Raw genomic sequence first — 21,089 nt, forward strand, 5'->3', positions numbered from 1 at the left:
CTTTGTCACAATGAGGCAGAATGTTAATATTGTGAGATATATATTTATAGAAAAACATATTGTGATAGTTTTGGCTGCATCGCCCAGCTCTACGTAAGAGTCCTCACAAAATGCAAACATGTGACATGTTATAAGCTCAAGAGGATGCTTTCCTGCAAATTTCACAAGTTACAGCTTTACACATCTAAAACGTTCACACATAAAAACAAAGCGGAACTGCTAGTGTCCTGAAATAAACAAGACATATCTCTCTTCCTGTAGTGCCACGCCTAAAGAGTGCGATCAACAATGCCCTCTGGTGTGTAGCACAGATACTGGTTAAAGAAGGAAAGAAATGAATCCAGTTAACAATAAGCAGTAGGTTTATTTGTGTAATTATTCTTGTACTGTAGGGAAATGTCATTAAAACACAGATATTATTAGTCATATAAAGTTACATAATCTCAGTTTTCTCATTTAACACAAAGCAGCATGTTCAGGATCGGCACTTGGCGGAAAGACATTCTTCAAACTCAAAAACCTCCAAATACAATCAGAGTACGTCCAGGTTTTTCTCAGGAATTAACAGAGACAACATCTCACCACCATGAAGAAAGGAAAGAGGAAGAAATGAAGAGAATGTAACCAGTGCCTGGGACAATATCCTATTGGTTCAAAGTTTGAGACACCTTTTATAACTGGTGTTTGTCGAATTCCATTCTCCAAAGAAGCTGTGAAATGAAGAGAGAAAATCAGATGATCATGCCCAATGCCAGGAGTCAGCTAAATGGGTATAAAGTCCGCAGGACTGGGCTGTGCAGCAGTGGAGTTATGTTCTCTGGAGGAATGGAGAATCAGCATTAGCTGTGTAGTGGATTTAAGGGCCTTTGTGTTCCAGAACTAATCATCCACATCAGCACCTAACTTCAGATCAAATCCTCACTGATGTGGTTCCTAAAAGAGTAATGTCTGTTACTGCTGTGAAGAGGGGGACAAACACCCATCAGGACGAGCACGTTTCCATCAGCTTTTGGCCATAATGAGTATATATTCATGTGTTCAAAATTCTAAATCCTCCATTGACAGAGCACTTAAGATTCATTAGAGAAGTTTCAGAAACACTAATAGTCTTCTTCTAAAACATATAAAACAGACCATGTGACCAGACGGCTTCAGATTACATCTGGAATGTGAGCAAAACTAATCCTAAAAGTGTATTTACTGACTTGGCCGGGTTAGGATTTGGACGGCCCAAAAGTACCATACAGCTGCATGTTTTAGTTACCTTTTCTACACTGCACTAGAACCTTATCACAGAACTATGTAGAATCACCTGACCACTATTTTGCATTCTCTGAGGCCCCACAGGTGTCCAGTAAGAAGCGGGCGGTTCTGAGGCAGGTCAGACAAGGGACGGAGAGGTGACCCTACAGCAGGACGGCCTCCACAGTTATGGCAGGATCTTCAATGTCTCCTTTACTCTGGATCATCCTCAGCTCCAGCTGTGCCGGGCTCGGCCTACAGTCAGGCCCGGCTGCCACTGATAGACACACACACACACACACACACATCACATTCAGTGAGAATTATAGTTTATTAAAAGCAGTTCATTGTTAATGACTCACCAAACCATTTCCGCCCACACCTCAGGATATATATATATAGGTCTTTAAAGTTCAGTCTTACAATGTGGCTGCATTTTCTGACCACATGACCCAAATAATGTCACACACATTCAGCTGAGGCCTAGACTGTAGGGGTTCAGTCTGTCTGTCAGAGAACACCTGCAGCTTCTTCCTTTACTTTAGAAGTTTTTGCTTTTTAAATCTATTTCCTAATTTTTTAAAAAGATGAAATTATTCATGCACATCACATGCACTCTCAAACAGACAGCTTCTGTTGCTTCTTACCCTTGGCAAAGTTAATTGTCCTCTTAATGACGTGCTGCATCACGGAGACAGTCTTCTCACAGGCGGCCTGTCAAAACCATACAAGCAGAAACACAATGCAGCAGAGACTGAATAAAGGCAAGAAAACAAATGCTTCTGAAGTTCTTTACCATGAGATGCATATGTAAGGAATTGTAGTCCACACACTGCAAAGTAGTGAAAAAAAACGTAAAGACTAGGCAAACTAGAAAAAAAAAATACTAGGCAAGCCCAAAATACACCCCCTTGACATTGAAAGGTGTGGAGAAGCTGTGGTGCTTCATATCAATGTCTGTGTTTCCATGTGGTGTTTATTCTGTGAGTGTGTTGTACAGAAAATATGGAGCAGGTAATAAATGCAGAAATGAAAAAAGGAGCACAGCGTTTCGTTCATAAAAAATAACACCATCATCAGTGTTTTTCTCCTTCATTTTATTTAAAAATAAACAGTAGACGATCCACCACCAAAGAACAAAGACCAAGAACATTGTGTTGATTTTAAGAATTAACAGTTACTTATTTATTCAGTGAAACAGGTGAAAGCAGGTGAAGTTTAAGGAGGCTGTTGTTTGGAGTTTTATAAACACACTGACGCCACAAAATGTCCCCCCTCCACTTCCCTTTACACTATTTCAGTCAAAGACCCACACTCAGGTGAAATGAGTCAAATTCAGCAGTGCTCCTCTCTCTGTGAGATATAACACTCAAGAGATCATCCTCAGCTGCTCACAGTATCACAGACTCTTGCCAGGCTATGTTTGATTATTCTGATGATTGATTGATTGATTATTCTTAAGCACACTATGTCAACTTCTTGGGTATTTGATTTTGATATTTTGATATTTGTTTTAGGGTTTTGTTTTTTGTTTTTTAACTTTATTAGTCCATTGCTGTTTAGTGATTGTTGTATGTGATGTCTGTAAGTCTGTAAGCTACTGAGACCTTGAATTTCCCCTGGGGATCAATAAAGTATCTATCTATCTATCTATCTAACACTGTAAATTTTGCAGTGTTCAGAGGCGTCCTGCTGAGCTTGTGAACTAACCAACACTGAGCCGAGGCTCTGGCCAAACACAGCCCCAGAAACACACACAATCTTATTTCCTATTATTTGTTTATATGAAAGGTTGTAAATGACCTCATCCAGCTCCACTGGGGAATAACGCTGTGTGTGAGGCTCTGAACTCTTTCCTGAACTGACCCTCCACACGCCCATGGACCACGTCACAGTTCGTGCTGAAGATTCAATTCATCTTTGGCTGCTGCTGGGAACTAACTTTTTTCTTTTTCACGAACCAGTTTACATCAGTGAAAACATGCAGAAGGTTTTAGTGAATTTAGTTCATGAACTGAAACTGTTCCAGTTCCTCGTTAGGAGTCAATCAGTCAGTAAGAGAAAACGTCTCATCTAGGGTGGTCTGGCAAAAAGCAATAAACTTCCTCTGTTACAGGAAATACGTCAAAGGGAAACAGGAAGCACAGTGAGGTGGTGAGATGGTTTGGCTTAATTTATCCAGAATCAGTTTAACCCTAGGCAAACATAAACGCTATTCAAACCCCATACTGAAAAAAAATACTGTTCAAAACACATCCAAACCATACCTTGAGGTCGTTTGGGTGGTGGTGAGTCCAGGCCAACAGCAAAGCAGCAAACAGGTCTCCTGTACCCACAAACACAGCATCCACCTTAGGGATGTCCATTCTGATCTGCTGTTTCTCCTTCGTGCCATCTGCTTTCACTGAAACACAAGAGCACAGGCATGCACACACCCAACCCATACAACACACACACACACACACACACACACCAGAATTATAAATCAGAAAAGTAAAATTCACAAAGCCTTCCTTATTCTTTGAATGAAGGGAGGGTGATGTATAGAGAATAAAATATAATGATATTTCAATGTTAAAGTGTACATTACTTAACAGTCTTTAAAATCATGTTTTCATGCTTCAAAATTTGTACAAGTTGGAGCAGACGTGAAGAGCCAGAAGTGCCTCATTAAAAAAAAAAATACTATGCATAAACAGAGTTCATTCATTTATTCATTCATTCATTGCCTGTAACCCTTATCCAGTTCAGGGTCGCAGTGGGTCCAGAGCCTACCTGGAATCATTGGGCGCAAGGCGGGAATACACCCTGGAGGGGGCGCCAGTCCTTCACAGGGCAACAAAGACACGCACACACATTCACTCACACCTACGGACATTTTTGAGTCGCCAATCCACCTACCAACGTGTGTTTTTGGACTGTGGGAGGAAACCCGAGCACCCGGAGGAAATCCACGTGGACACAGGGAGAACACACCACACTCCTCACAGACAGTCACCCAGAGGAAACCCACACGGACACGGGGAGAACACACCACACTCCTCACAGACAGTCACCCGGAGCAGGAATCAAACCCACTAAACAGAGTTCACCTACTTTTAAATTCATATTTGAATATTCTTTAAATTCTGCATTAATTCGGTTAAACAGGGCATTGTGGCAATATTTAATATTGAAAAAAGTTTTTCAACTCAGTTCAGCCGAGTGCCATGACACCATCATCAGCTCTGTGCTTTCCCTCTAGCTGTATGAATAAAAGAATGAACACGAGGCTCTACCAGTGATCTTGCTCCCCAGAGCCACCAGGAACTGATCCCCCAGAGGAGAGAGCAGGTCAGAGCTGGTGATGACCACAGTGTTCGGACCCATCACATGCAGCAGGTCCATCACCTGAGTAACACAAGCATCACAAGACACTCAGAAGAACTATAATACTATTACTATATACTATTATGGTGTAATTGTTTGTATATTTAGTTGTTTACTTATTAGTGTTCGCCTGTAAATTGAAACCAGCCGTAAATTAATTACGTTCAAATGATGTCCTCCATGAACCTAGTCCCTGTGTCACTGTATTACATCACCATGAATATGAACAGACTGCAGTGTTACCTGAGGTCTGTGATGGACATAAGTGCTCTACAATAAACTGCATAGGAGAGACTTAAAGACTCACCTCAACTGCATCTTTTTCTGTGTTGATCTTTCTGCCAGTCAGCAGCCTTTCAGACAGAAAAAAAAAAGAAAAAAATGAGCACTTAACATTCATTCATTCAACGTCTTATCCAGTTCAGGGTGGCGGTGGGTCCGGAGCCTACCCACACTCACACTCTCACACATTCTCACACAGGACCCTGGAGCTGTGCGCCATTGTGCCACAAGCACTGAACAGAAAGACTAAACTGAATACTGCAACTCCAAGTTTCACCACTGAGTGGTACTGTTTTACACGTTTTCATGAATGTTTTCAATTCAGACTCTGATTAAACCAGTGGTTCTGAAAGTGTGGGGAAATATTGCTGGGTTGGAACAGCATGCTAAACAAATGAGATAAAAAAAAATGCATGCCACTTGTAGTAATTCCACTCTAAATGTGAGGTGACATTTTATTTTGTTTTGTATGAATTACGTTTAAAATAATTTCCAGCAGAAACAAAAGGCTTGTGAATGTGTGTCTGAGCATTGAAAAAAAAATTTAGCCATGTCTCTCATGGCTCATGGGTTGGTACTGAAATGCTTGCTGGGATAAACAATAGCCTTTCTCAGAACGTAGGGTAATAATTATCATAGAGAAATTCCCTCATATATTAATCTCCCTGTTCCCTCATATATCGCTGTAATCCATTTCATTATATAAATGTCTAATTAATATTCATTATTTGATATTACAATTAATAAACCAGTTGTGTGATAAAACCAATCCTTGGTTATTTGTTTGTGTGTGCACCTTGTATGGAATTATAACTTCTAGTTCAGATTCAGTGGCGATTGCTCTAAGACTGCAAGGGTAGCTCAGCTTCCCCTAAAATGTCAAAAAATAAGTGATCAAATATATACTGTTGTGTGTACATGTCAGTGAATAAATATGCACTACAACGCGCTCAACTTTTGTTCAGAAGCAGCTTCTTATCACTGGTAAAGACGCGGCTTTCCTCTCAATCATTCCCGCAGCTTCACAGTGCTTTAAACAGTGAGGACGCTGAGCGTCCACAGAGTTCAATAGCGAAGCAGCGAAGTGCAGCGAAACGAGACGAGTCAATGGATAAATGCTGGGCTTTGTCCCGCCCATCGGACGCTCAGCGTCTCTGGGGGTCTATGGGGCAGTGGGCTGGCCTCGGCTGGCCCGGACGCTCAGCTTCTGCATGATGATTGGATGATCTGTCTGAAGCTGAATCCCTTTTTGATTGACAGCGAAATGAGCGAATCAGCGATCCTTTGGTGTAGAGATCCGTGGGAGCACAGGCGGACACACTTCACATGGGCCAAGGCCGTTTAAGCAGCCTAGCTCTGCTGGACATTGAGAGGACACTAGTCAAGTCCCTGGAAAAGACGCCTTGTTGGTACGACAGGGTCACAGATCATTTTCTTGAAAAGGAACGGAGGGTAGAATTTACGTATAAATAAACCCACACATTTTATGATGTAGGCCGAAATTGAGCTTCCCCTCCTTGAAAGACCAGCATCCGCCACTGTTCAGATTCCATTTCAGAGTCAAGAACCCACGGCGGGTCAATGAGCATAATTCATTAATAATAGTTAATTCTAGCTAATTCTGCTGTATAATATGTGAAGATGGCCTTCTTGTCTAAGCTGAAAATTAGATAGGTAAAGACACTACATATTATTTAATGGCTCCCAAACATGGAGTTTAGCAGAATGAATTAAATAATTAATTATTAATAAAATAAAAATTAATTATCATTGACTCCGCTATGTAGTGCTTATGCCACCTCAATGTGTGCATACTATTTCCACTACATATTATATATATATATATTTTATTGGCACCCAACGTGGGGCCTTTGATTAATAATCGTGTTCAGAAGTTATGATTCCTGTACAAGAAAATCAAACACCAATAAGTTAAGCACAGCCTTGTGCTTCAGCGATAAGAGCGGCCTGTTTAAGAGATACAGGCCTCACAACTGGTTCCTCCCACCTCTAATTCATAACTAGGACCTGTTTCTAAATTAAACCTTGAATGTGAGCAATGATTGTCATTTCACTGTTGTTTTGATTTAATGATGAGGGTGAACACGCTTTTCATTCGTGAAATTATTAGGCTGCCACCGTGCGCCTAATTGTGAAGTAATGCTGTGGGTTTCTCCGCTGTGCTGCGTCACTGTAATCGACTGCATGAAAAGCGTAAGACACACCCGTGAGAGGTTAAATTAATCACTGCGCACGAATCTCCGTGGTTGTGTACGTTCTGAATCACCAAAAAAGCTTTTGATCGGCAAATTTTCTACCTCTGATATACAGCTTGTTAAAATGTGTTCATAAATGCAGGAATTGTTTGTGAGAAGCGTTGATTCAATCTATAAGTAGTGAAACAGCGAATCCCGCGCTCATAATTGCATGCAAAATCTTGTGCCTTGAATTTGTAAAACAACGTAAACAGTGAACTCGCTCTAAAGCGGCCCAAACAAAAGTCCCTGTTTTGTTTAAAGACTGGCAATGGTGTGTTTGATCACGAAAATGATGGATGCAGAGCGAATAGAACTCCGGCGCCCACGAGGCTCCATCGCGTTACGGCTCGGACTCGTAAAAAAAAAAAAACTAAAGCTTTATGCATCTCAGTCAGGGGCTGCGTCATGTCGTGCAAATGCGTTTAATAAATAATTCATGCATAAGGCTTTAATTTTGTGTAGAGTCTGAGCAGTAACGCGATGGAGCCTCGTGGGCGCCGGAGTTCTATTCGCTCTGGATCCATCATTTTCGTGATCATTAATTGTATCATGTGAAACTACATGCCATGGGTTCGTGCACCGATTCAGGGTTTAAACACAACTTATATAATCAGCTTTGTAAGTCTGCATTAGATCAACAAATATAAACTAAAAAGCTTAAATAATTCTTCATTGTGTGTATTCTAAATAAACAAGTATTATTTCATCATATTTTTAAAAGATAATAATAATAATAATAATAATAATAATAATTGTAATTAGTATCAGCAGCTGAGAAAACTGCCAAAGTACCAAAATGTTTTTTATTTGTTGGGATATTGTCCATATTTGCCCTGAACTAAATTCCTGAAAGTCTGGGCCTGCTGTGACTGTCAGAACTTTATCAGTCATACATCCCAGAGCTTAGCATATCAAGAAAAATAAGTCTGTCTTATGCTACAAATTTATTTTGTCACATGTAATATGAGATGTAATAAATTAGCATCAAAAATTCTTAGGTTTTCAAGTAACTGACACCTCACACTAACAATCTGTGTCAAGATATCCGATGCGGGAGTAAGATTTCAGGGCTATACATTGAGAAATATGAAAAAAAAAAAAAAGCAGCCTCTAGGTAAAATTAAAATCAAATATAAAGCCTGCACGATTGCTTACAAGGTGATGACAGAGCAGGCGCCCCACTACCTGCATTTGCTCCTAAAGGCCTATGTCCCGCCTCGGCCACTGCGCTCCTCCACTGAACGTCGCCTTGCTTTACCCAACATCCGCACTAAGCGATCCAGACTGTTCTCTTCCATAGTTCCCAGATGGTGGAACAAGCTGCCTACCTCCACCAGAGCAGGGGTCCCTCGCCGCTTTTAAGAAACTCCTAAAAACTGAGCTCTTTAGAGAACACCTGCATTAGCCAGTATAACTATCTGATGCGTATAGACATCATCTTTTACTGTTGCATTGTTCAATGTTTTAATTTTTATATTTTTTGTACTATCATTGTAAGTCGCTTTGGATAAAAGTGTCTGCTAAATGTATTTAGAAAATAAAACAACATATTGAATATGGCTATGTCCACATGATTACTGTTTAAATGCAACTGAAAGAGGCACTGAATAAAAAGTGGAATGACAAAGTAGCTATATACATAGGGTCCTTAAACACTAATCACACTGTGGTCCTGATGTGGAAGAGAACTGAGTGTTTATTCCTGAAATCTATACCATAGCATGACTTAAGCAACACACTGCATTCCACAGTTACACTGTGTCTGCTCCATTATACACAGCAAATTATTCCGAGATTTTTTCTCAGAATTATTCAAATTATTTTTCTTCTCAGAATTATTCCTAGTTTTTTTTTCCTCTGAATTCTGACTTTAATCTCAGAATCTTGTTATTTTTTTCAACGCTTTGGCCCTAAAACTCAGTCTTAGCTGGCTTCTATGGAGCCCAGAGAATCAATTCCTTATTCACGCACGAATAACTATTTCTTTCACTGGAAGTAGCTAAATCCTGCGAATAACTATTTCGTTCACTCGAAGTACCTAAATCGTGCGCACAAATAACTAATTCGTTCACTCGAATTAGCTAAAACGTTTGAACGAATTGTAAATCGTTCTCTCGAATTATTATTTTTTTTTAGTCATGTCCCCTCCAGGGCTCCGTATGGATGGATGCTTCGCTGTAACCTTTTATTTGCTATAAATGCACTTCATGTATATGTTTACAATGTGTATTGCCCAAAACTAAATGTATAAATAAATAACATTGATTAGGTTGTTAAGGTTGGATATAGGTGTGTACCTCCCGTTTGTTGTACGTTATGTTTTGAGTCTTTATAAGTATCACTAGCTCGCTGCTCATCTATGTGCATGGTTTATGTTTTTAGATAGGTCCCCCCCCCCCCGCTGCAGCCATTCCGGCTATTTTCAGTAAATTTACTTCGCGAAATGGAAAGATGTGGTATTTTGGCAAATTTTAATAACTGTGGTTTGTTCTCTGATACTCGACTTTCAAGAAAATGAAGTTTCTGAGATTTTAGGACATTGCTTGTGAACAGGGGGAGGGGCGCAACCCGAATATCCACTGAATATCCAATATAAACCTAACTTTACCGACCTAGCACTTTACTGTCCGAATGGTTTTGGGAAAGCTTCGCAACAGTTAGCGATATGTTTTAGGGAAATTATGTTTGAAATATCAACATGGAGCGGCACTACGTGGGAATACGTTCACAATATGTAGCGATAGTTACTGCAATGAAAAAAAAAGTCATTTGGCGTATACACTTGTTTATAATAACCACGTTAGTGTCGCGAGAAACTTTACTGTTTGCAGTTATCTAGATATGTTTTGGAGAAACACACCACAGAGACTCGGACCTGGAGATCCTCCACCTCCTTCAGTGAATAGATGTCGCATGTCCACTACCGGGATATCTTTGTCAAAGAAGAGTCTTCTTATTTTTGTGGTTTTGTCCTTTCTGCCCTACAGTCAAATTACAGGTAATGATTCAGTGTCTAACCATCTGTCTAACACACAAAGTGTTCCATGAACGGTTGGTGCTAAGTTACTGAATTGGTCTTTATCAGAGACATGTGATTTTCACCACGGCAAAGTTAGTTTCCTTTCCATATTCAGTTTCAAAAGAAGGTTAGATCTGCCAAAGCGTTCAGTGCTATCATTTCTTTAAACAAGCATCCAGCTTATTTTACACATGGCCAGAGATGGCTCGTCTTTTCGACTGCGGTTAAGCCAACCTTAACTTGGAAACGCTTGGTACGCTGAACATTACGGTAAGAGCATATAGGTGAACGGATTTCAAAAGAAAAAAAAAAACACAAGTTACTGACAGGAAATTGCGGAGTCCTGGAGGGGACATGGGTAAAAAAATAATAATTCGAATGAACGATTTACAATTCGTTCACACGTTTTGGCTAATTCGAGTAAACAAATTGCAATTTGTGCGCACGATTTAGCTAATTCGAGTGAACGAAATTCAAGTGAACGAATTAGTTATTCGTGCGCACGTATAAGGAATTGATTCTCTGGGGGCTCCGTAGAAGCCAGCTGCCTTTTGCCAAAACTCTTATAATGTGCGAGCTAATGACTGCAGTCACTGCACATGAAGTAAAATGACCTTATTTAGTCCGTAAAGACAAAAGATATCAGTTCGGTGTTGATCACACTGTCTACATATGGATCATGAAGTGAGTGTAAGGAAGTGTTGAAGTAAACGGCGTGCATCATCTTTTCAGCTGAGCACTAGAAGCTCATAGTTGTCATTTAAACACAACGACACCAAAATAGAATAATTATTTGCACTGGATCGAATTCCAGAGCCTTACATTTCACACAATTGTCCTGTTTATAACTTAGGAGCCATAGATATTTTACATAATTCCTGTGAAAGTTGGTTAGACTTCTATCTGCGCGTCAGCCTCCGCAGAGACATTAAGCGTTTTAAACTCGCGCTAATATAAATATATAAAGAACAATATGTAGGCTTAGTTAGAAACGAACTGAAACAGCCTTCAAATAAACAACAAATGCACACGAATAACTAATTCGTTCACTCGAATTAGCTAAATTGTGCACACAAATTGCAATTCGTTCACTTAAAAATAAATAGATGAGTAAACAATTAAGTAATTATTTGCTATTTAGTGGATGTGATATCAAAATTAAGGGTTCTTTAAATTAAAACATTTCTGTAATTTTTGCCGGACTGTCTACTGTGCTGCCCTTGAAGAAATATTTTCGCTTACTGACTGACTCCTAATGTTGAAAAGTGAATGTATTTCGCATGAGTGTGGGTCTTTGTGGTGGGAAGACATTTTGTGGCGTTAGTGTGTTTATAAAACTTCGTACAGCTAGCACAGCTTCCTTAAACTTCATGTGCTTTACTCTAATCAGTCGCATTAAATAAATAAGTAATTGTAATTCTTAAAATCAACAAAATGCTCTTGGCCATCTTTGGTGGTAGAGAATCTATTATTTTTTAATAAAATGAAAAAAAAAAAAAAACACTGATGCTGGTGTTATACAGTCATGTGAAAAAGTTAGGACAAGCCATGAAAGTCTTTGTCTTTTTGAACATTTTTAAACATGGGAAAATATGAGCTTCATTTGAACAGTATTGAGAGATGGAACTAAACAAATAAAACTGAAGAAATTACTTATAAATAGAAGTTATAAAATGTAATGTAAAGGTTAGGACACCACAACATTTATTACTATTTAAAATGTATTTTCAATCAGGAACACCACATCAGCTGCAAATAAGTAGACCATCGTTAAAGGGGACATTGGAGGAGGCTCTATTTAAACCTCAGACATTAGTTTGATTTAACCCTTGATTGTTGAAGTGAGTGATATCATCATGGTGAAATCTAAAGAGCTCTCTGAGGCCTTCAGAAAGAAGGTTATAGATGTTTATGAGTCTGGGAAGGGATGTAAAAACAATTAGAAATCAGCCACCCCACTGTCCGGAAAATAATTTACAAGTAGAGAACATTTAAACCAACTGCCAATAAGGCCAGGTTAGACCATCCAAACAAGTTCAGTCCAAGAGCAGACCACAAGATGAGTAAAGAAGTCCAGATATCATAAAATGTCATAATGGGACCCACAAGCTCTTACCACAGTTGATGTCAAGGTACATATATCTACCATGAAGAAAAGACTGCACAAATTAAATTTTCATAGGAGGTGTGTAAGGAGGAAACCCATGCTCTCAAAAAGACGTCAGGGCAAAACTAAAGTTTGCCAGAGAGCACCTCAACAAAGACCAGGACTTCTTAAACAATGTGCTTTGGACAGATGAATCCAAAGCTGAATTATTTGGGCACGGTAACAGAAGACAGCTCTGGTGCAAATCAACACAGCATTGGAGCACAAGAACCTCTTATCAGCTGTGAAGCACAGAGATGGAAATGTCATGGTTTGGGGCTGTGTTGCTGCACCAGTGCCTGGCAAGCTCTCTATCAGATAATCTACTATGAATTCTTTACTGTATTGGAGGGTGCTTGAAGAAAATGTGAGACTTTTTTTCCAAAAATTGAAGCTGAAGTGGATGTGGTCCATGCAACATGACCATGACCCAAAACATTCCAGTAAATTCTCAATGGCTCAAGGAAAAGCCAAAGGGAGAAATATTAACTATTAGGGCATAGGGTGTCCTAACTTATTCCTGACAAGAAATGTACATTTTTGTTCATTACATTTTATAATTTTATAAGTAATTTCTTCAGTTTTATTTGTTGTTATTTAAGCTCACCTCTCAGTGCTGTTCAAATTAAGCTCAAATGTCGATATGTTTAAATATGTTCAAAAAGACAAAGATTTTTATTTTGTATCCCAAATTTTTCACATGACCATATATTATATATTATAAAAAGACTTTGTGCTCCTTTTTTCATTTCTGCATGTATTACCTGCCCTTCATATGTTCTGTACTGTACACTCACAGTATAAAAAACACATGTAAACAAAGAAACACAACGGCTATATGGCTAACGGCAGTCAGGCAAAACTATGCTTGCCTAGTTTTTCTTTGCTCTTGTTATTCTAAATTTCGATTTTTTTTATTAAAAGGAATCCTTCTGGTTGCACACACCACTTTCAATTCATAATGATAGTACACCACCTGTTTATCACTTATATAATATCAGGTCATTCTGGTGTATCATTTCAAAATAAAGGTCCCTTGTGTTGTCCCACCTCTGTAATTTAAATTCCAAAGTAATATAATATTAAAAGCAAAGCTTCAGTTTGCACAGAATAATTTCACTGCAGAATGAAAGAACACCATCTGAATATATCACTCACTCAATATCAGGTCATTCTGTTGTGTATATTTGCTGTGTGCTTGAATCCTCCAGTTTGCACAAACAAACTTTCACTTTATAAACCTTTATTTATAAACCACCTGAACATATCACTCGCTTAATATCAAGTTATTCTGGTGTGTTATTTGAAAATAAAGGCCTTTTGGGTTGTCCCATCTCTGTAATTTAATAATAATAATAATAGTAATAATAATAATAATAATAAAATTTATTATTCCAAATTTAGATCATTATTAAAGGGAAAGCTTCAGTTGCATGGTTTTGCTGCAGAATGAAAGTGCACTACCTGAATGTCACCCGCTTATTATCAAGTCATTCTTGTGTGTCATGTCAGAACAGTAGCCCTTTCAATGATTCTATTTCAGTTATATTTGCTCTGTGTAGAGATTGTTATTAAAATAAATGTAGTGTTACGACTGGTGTTGACATTCAGCTGAAATATTCTAACATCCTTTTAAAGATTTAAGGGGTACACACCTTGTTTTTTATTTTAATGCACTTGGACATTGAATTATACTACTGAATAAAATCTAAACTTGTGTTTTGTCTTAAAATCAATGTATATTTCATAAGATCACAATGCACTAAACATTGAAATGAGATTGGATGCTTATATTGGCTACTTATTACAAATGACAATTCTATGGAGCATGAAAATTAACTAATCATTAAAAAACATTTAAAAACGTGAGATTTTGGATGCAATTTACTCAAAAATATACAGCAATTCATTCATTATCTGTAAGCGCTTATCCAATTCAGGGTCGCGGGGGGTCCAGAGCCTACCTGGAATCATTGGGCGCAAGGCGGGGAAATACACACTGGAGGGGGCGCCAGTCCTTCACAGGGCAACACAGACACACACACATTCACTCACACCACACTTTGGAGTCACCAATCCACCTACTAACGTGTGTTTTTGGACCGTGGGAGGAAACCGAGCACCCGGAGGATACCTACGCGGACACGGGGAGAACACACCAACTCCTCACAGACAGTCACCCGGAGCGGGAATCGAACCCACAACCTCCAGGTCCCTGGAGCTGTGTGACTGTGACACTACCTGCTGCTCCACCGTGCCGCCATATACAGTAACATCACCTCATTTCATAGGTACATAGTATGGTAAACACTGAAATGATATCTGTTGGTAGTATTGATTACTTATTAGAAATTACCTTTCATTTTGAGGACTTCACGCACATTGTTTTCACATTCACGCCTGTGTGTGTGTGTGTGTGTGTGTGTGTGTGTGTGTGTGTGTGTGTGTGTGGACTGAGTGTTCTGAGCATTCTGAGCAGTGTGGATTGTAAAGCATCCTTGGGTATCTAGAAAGGCGCTATATAAGTGTAACGACAGGTTGTTTTACCGCTCAGTCACTAGTATTTGCACACAAAAATCTGTTTTAAAAAAAGAGAGTTTTAACTTCTTTCTCAAAAAACAACCGGCTTAACCACAGTCTGTAAGACGAGCCATCTCTTGACATTTATAAAATAAGCACCATAACAAAGTAAATGTAATTTGTTACTGTACTTAAGTCTTTTTTGTGCATCTGTACTTTACTGAAGTATTTTCATTTTGGGCGACATTTTACTTTAACTCCACTACATTTTGAAAATCTTCTGTTCCTTTTGGTTTATATGTGAATAAAACCTTAACGTATCTGAACTAATCTCCCTGCACCGCACAGATTTCCGTGGGACACACAGCGGCACCGTTGCTAGGAGATAAACGAAAACAGTAGCCGTGCTAAAACAAGTGAAGATATTTCTCCTAAAACCAATAACACCAAAAGAAGATTGTTTTATCAACTGTTGTGTCAATTTGACACAGCAATTATCACTTTCAATTCTTAGAACCATTATGAATTAACACAATGATTTGTACAATTTAGTATTTGACTATCTGAGTCATCACCAACTACTGTTCATTAATAAACACAGTTTATGGATGTGTAGATATCACAAATCACTCACCGAGGGGGAGAATCATTTAGATATTTATTAAACACAATAAGTAAAGTGAGGTCCAAACCAGAAGAAATGTTCCAAAACTCAGAAGTCAGTACGGAGAGATAAACAAGTCCAAAAGGCAAAAATGAGTATCGCGCAAAAATTCAGAAAAACAAAACCGTAGCCTGTTTAAGAACTGGTGTCTCAGAATTAAAGAAATAGCTCAAACTGTGCAACAGAAACTCTGTGTAAACAGAGTGGGAGAATGTTTGAACTGTGAGTTATTCGTTACACAAAAATGTCTTTTTCTGAAAGTGCTGGTGTGCCAATCATTTTAGACGTAAATATAGATGGTGTTGCTTATTTGTTACAAAACAGTCTCCAATTAATTTATATATATATATATATATATACACATTATCATTTAACTAACATTTATATGCATTTTTTTTACAGCTGTAAGGAGCATCGGTCGGAGTGTAGTTGTTAAAAAAGGAGAAGATGCAAGCTTGTTCTGTCAGCTGGTGGAAACAACTGAGACACCGGTACGGATAACTTGGCAAAAAAGGACACGGGAAACACAAACAAATAGGAATTTCTTCACAATTTCTGCAGATGGCAAAATAGAAAACATAAATGGATTAGGAAACAGAGTTGAATTCATTGGCAACCTTCAAGAGTTCATTGGTACCATTCGTCTGAAGAATGTTACATTGTTAGATGAAGGACACTACATCTGCATCATCAGTACATTCCCAAGTGGACCATTTGAGACAGAGATTACTCTCAATGTGTTGGGTAAGAATTTATGATTAATGTTATGATTATCTTAAAAGAGCAATGAGCCACGTCCTGTTTAAGAAAGATGCCAAATTCTATCAGGTGTAAGACTTTTCTGTTGGAATTAACACTTAATCACTTAAGCTTTTAAATAATTATATTCAGTGCATTGTAATTTAAATATCCAATCTGAGGAAGAATTTAGAGAAGCAAATAGATTTTGGCTAACATTTTGCTGCTAAAGCAATATTTTTGTTTTCTGTTTTTACTTTTTTTATAATAAATTACTCTCTTTATATGGTCACTGTTCAAGAAATGTAATCATATCTCGAAAGTTGTAATGCAGGTTATTGTGAATAGATCTTAATCAAAATAATTTTGGTGCATTTGTATTGGTCAATCTCCTGTGAAAAAGTCACAGAATGTTAAACGAATACAAGGAGCTACAGTATTCTCTAATTTAAGCATTTATTAATTAGCTAATTTTTTATTAAACCTTCCTCATGAGCGCCACAGCCACAGGCAATTTGAACAAACATTCTAAAATAGTCTGACTCTAAAATGTACTGAAATACACCTTTTTTTTTTTTTTGTATGAATGAGAATGCTTCAGAGTGTATCCTAGTTTAAGAGCCTGAATGGTCAGGAATGTATTATGAAAAGATATTGTTAATTAAAGTTATAAAATACAAAATACCAGTAGGAACCGAGAGGAGGAGGGAGATGTGTGAACCGTGAGCTTAGAATCTCACGAGAAGAAGTGAGACGCATGAGAAGAAGAGCATGAAGGTGCCCTGATGGTAACAACACGCCTGGCAGTCTTCTTTCTGGGAATAATATTATACAAATTCCGGGATTTAAAAAGTGGAGGAACTTTGCAATTTTTGGATCACTGCATCGTGGAACGGACAATGGCAAACCCCAAGAAACACTCTGCCATGGACACCAATCTCACACTACTGGAATCCATGTATAAGGAGTTACAAGCCACTATTAGGAAGAATGGACATAATCTTAAAAGAAAACACCCCGAAAGAGAATGTTTTGGGCATTCAATGTAGCATGTGGGAAAACCTCATTCTCCAGAATTGAGGAGTATGTGGACGACTCTGAAGCAAAAATAAAAAAATGTATGTGATCATTTCTCAAGCTCCCTTCAGAAACTGAATACAATTACATTCATCCTGTCCACAGACTCTGAGCCAAAAACAAATCCTCTATGATAGTAATAGCCAAATTTGAACATTACAAGCAAAAAGAGATGGTCAGATGTAAAGGGAAGGAAATTAAGGGAACAAGCTATCGCAGGAGAGACAAGTACTTCAAGGACATCAATGAAAGAAGAAGAAAACCTGGTCCAATAATTAAGTTACACAGAGGAGAAAGACGACAAGCCACCATTATAGTGGACAGTCTTTACATAGAAGACCAGCTTTATTGTGACTCCAACATTACACCATGGCTATTTTGATTTCTAAAATTCATTGCAAGTTGTGGGTTCGAGTCCCGCTCTGGGTGACTCTGTGTGAGGAGTGTGGTATGTTCTCCCTGTGTCTGCGTGGGTTTCCTCCGGGTGCTCCGGTTTCCTCCCACGCTCCAAAAACACACGTTGGTACACACAAGGACTGGCGCTCCCTCCAGGGTGTGTTCCTGCCTTGCCTTCCTAATTACTGATAAATATGCTAAAAATCTTAAATAAGAAATTTAGCAGGAAATAAAACATCTACGTGAATTAGATGATATAATACAAAAAAGATTAATAATTAAGATGTGGGTATGAAAGCTTCAAATACAGCAACAAATCTGGTAAACATAAAGTCCACTGAAACATAATAAAGAAAAATCTTTCATACCATGTATTTAACTTCACCTTTGACCAGAGTTATTACTAATGGGCTCACCTCCCAGAGTTTCACACTGCAGAGAGGGCCCAGCGAAGAAAGCTCATGTCTCCCTCTTTATTTTCAACTGGAATAAATCTATGTTCGGCTTTCATCATTGGCAACATAAAATACCTAGTTATTCCATCTTCTTTTAAACCAGTTCTTAAAACAATAGAAGATCTACAGCTTTGGATGATTTTAGATTTTAGAATAGCAGCTATAAAATGTACATTTTTTCAAAAATAAATGATCTAAATGATTGATGATCCCCTCTCAACAACCTACTAGCTGTTTCAAAGTATTAGATTATGCAATAATTATATTCTACTGGAAAATTAAAAACCAAGAATTCAACTCTCTACAAAGAAGTAAGGAATTGGGAGGACCTGAAGCACACAATTTTTACAAATACTTTTAAGTAAACAAATTGCAATATCGATGGATCTGAATATATCCTGAATAAGCGTTTCGTTCATGGTTATGGAGATAACAGGACTTCTTTAAGGAAATATCTATATAAGACCTTCCATTTATCAATCTCACAATTAAATGCCACACATGTTTTCTGCAATATGATCATATCTACAACTCTGATGGCCTGGTGGAAAACGCTTACCATTGCACCCTAGCACTATGCAGATACAAACCGTATTCCAAAAAATTTGGTACACTAAACTAGGGCTGCAAAAACGAATCGATTAAATCGATTAAAATCGAGTGTTAAAATAGTTTGCAAATAATTTAATAATCGATTAGTTGGGTCTAAGTTATTATACACATAGGTACAGTTGCTACATGTGAGGAACTCTGGAAGAAGGGTTTGAAAAATGGCGGAGGCGGTCACAGCAGAGGATAATGTTAGCACAAGCAGAGAGAAAAATATACGACCCAAGTCATCAAAAGTATGGGAACACTTTACATCAATGCCTTCAAGGAACAGCGTTAGGTGTAAAATGTGCACAGCTGATCTCGCATGGCACGGCAGCACAACATCACTGCATGAGCACCTGAAAAGGAAGCCTGTTGGAGCTATGTGTGAAAGAGATTAAGTATAGTAAGATAATTCTACTTTTTCTCTCACTCAATGTTACTAGAGCCTGCTAGAGTAGTTAAACAACATTTGTTTTTCTTAGTACATTGATATTACGCTCACGTTTAGCGAACAAGCCTTAGCATGTCCCTGAGTTTTCTCCTCCACCTTAAATGTGTCAGCTCGACCAGCAGTTCCAAAACAAGCCATAGTTTTAGTCAAGCTAACGTTAGTGACAAGTTCTGTTTTTTGTCTCACTCAATGTCACTAGACACTGCTAGAGTAGTTAAACAAGATGTCTCATATTTAGTAAGTTAATATCACTCTTGTATTTAGCGAGTTTTCCGTTCCACCTTAAATGTGGCAGCAGTTACATTCAGAGTTTAAAAAAAAACATTTTTTAAAATAATATATTTAAAGCCTTTTTCAAGGTATTTTCTGATTGGCATTGCGTGTTAGTGTTTGAGTATCACAGCCAAGTGTATATTACATTATAAGTGTATATTACATTACATACACTGTGTTAAATATTGATAAATATAAAATTAATGTAACGGTTTGGTTAATTTTTCATGTAAACGCTAATTTTTAATAATGTTAGGTTGTGTGTTCCTTATACAATTACAACATTAGTTCTCTAAAATCTTAAATATCTTAATGATATCTGATCATATGTGTTAGTTGAATTTCCCTTTTATTCTCAGCACATGGCAGCATCACCCAATATCCATTTATGTAATTTCAATTTGCCTGCATTGTTGTCTGCATTTTAGATCAGTAGTTATTAACTTAAAAAAGTATGTTCATATCTACACTTTCTCTCTCACCTCAGATAAAAACAGCCCAGCATTGCTGACTATGTTTTGAAGAAGATCTGCACACCACAGCAAGCAGCTGTTCTCACTGATGGTATCCTGAATATGCTAGTAACAGACAGGAAACCAAATTTGGCTTGTCTTCCTTTTTATCCAATTAATAATCTATTAATCGACAAAATAATTGACAGATTAATTGATTATCAAAATAATCATTAGTTGCAGCCCTACACTAAACAAATTCAGAATAGAACACAAATCACAGATCAAAAGTTTAAACTGAGAGAATGTATCATTTTAAAGGAAAAATATGTTGATTCAAAATTTCATGGCGTCAACAAATCCCCAAAAAGTTGGGACAAGGCCATTTTTTACCACTGTGTGGTATCCCCCCCTTCTTCTTACAACACTCAACAGACATCTGGGGACAGAGGAGACCAGTTTCTCAAGTTTAGAAATAGGAATGCTCTTCCATTCATGTCTAATACAGGCCTCTAACTGTTCAATCGTCTTGGGCCTTCTTTGTCGAACCTTCCTCTTTATGATGCCCCAAATGTTCTCTACAGGTGAAAGATCTGAACTGCAGGCTGGCCATTTCAGTACCCGTATCCTTCTCCTACGTAGCCATGATGTTGTGATTGCTGCAGAATGTGGTCTGGCATTACCTTGTTGAAAAATGCAGGGTCTTCCCTGAAAGAGATGACGTCTAGATGGGAGCATATGTTGTTCTAGAACCTGAACATAGTTCTCTGCATTAATGGTGCCTTTCCAGACATGCAAGCTGCCCGTGCCACAAGCACTCATGCAACCCCATTCCATCAGTGATGCAGGCTTCTGAACAGAGCGTTGATAACAACTTGGGTTATCCTTGTCCTCTCTGGTCCGGATGACATGGCGTCCCAGTGTTCCATAAAGAACCGTGACTCATCCGACCACAGAACAGTTTTCCATTTTGCCACACTCGATTTTAAAAGACCCCTGGCCCAGTGCAAACGTCTGAGCTTGTGGAGCTTGCTTATGCAAATGGCTTCTTCTTTGCACTGTAGAGTTTCAGTTGGCAACGGCGGATGGCACAGTGGATTGTGTTCACTGACAATGCTTTCTGGAAGTATTCCTAAGCCTATTCTGTTATTTC

General features: G+C 38.3%; 2 protein-coding genes across 2 annotated transcripts in view; one reads left to right on the forward strand and one right to left on the reverse strand.

The window, feature by feature from the left end:
• The window catches only part of LOC136710441 (pyridoxal kinase-like), a 23,468-nt gene continuing 2,379 nt past the window's right edge, over window positions 1-21,089 (reverse strand). Inside the window, exons 2-6 of the mRNA XM_066685939.1 lie at window positions 4,919-4,964; window positions 4,521-4,632; window positions 3,510-3,646; window positions 1,890-1,956; window positions 1-1,519 (exon numbers count right to left, since the gene is read on the reverse strand). Coding sequence (XP_066542036.1) covers window positions 1,407-1,519; window positions 1,890-1,956; window positions 3,510-3,646; window positions 4,521-4,632; window positions 4,919-4,964 — 475 coding nt within the window. The 3' untranslated portion in view covers window positions 1-1,406. The remainder of the gene's footprint in view (window positions 1,520-1,889; window positions 1,957-3,509; window positions 3,647-4,520; window positions 4,633-4,918; window positions 4,965-21,089) is intronic.
• Window positions 9,829-21,089, forward strand: part of si:ch211-141e20.2 (nectin-1) — a 20,337-nt gene continuing 9,076 nt past the window's right edge. Inside the window, 2 exon segments of the mRNA XM_066686844.1 lie at window positions 9,829-10,149; window positions 15,903-16,244. Of these exon segments, the coding sequence (XP_066542941.1) occupies window positions 9,993-10,149; window positions 15,903-16,244 (499 nt within the window). The 5' untranslated portion in view covers window positions 9,829-9,992.

Source organism: Hoplias malabaricus, chromosome 12 (genome assembly GCF_029633855.1).
Source record: "Hoplias malabaricus isolate fHopMal1 chromosome 12, fHopMal1.hap1, whole genome shotgun sequence".
NCBI classification, from domain to species: domain Eukaryota; kingdom Metazoa; phylum Chordata; class Actinopteri; order Characiformes; family Erythrinidae; genus Hoplias; species Hoplias malabaricus.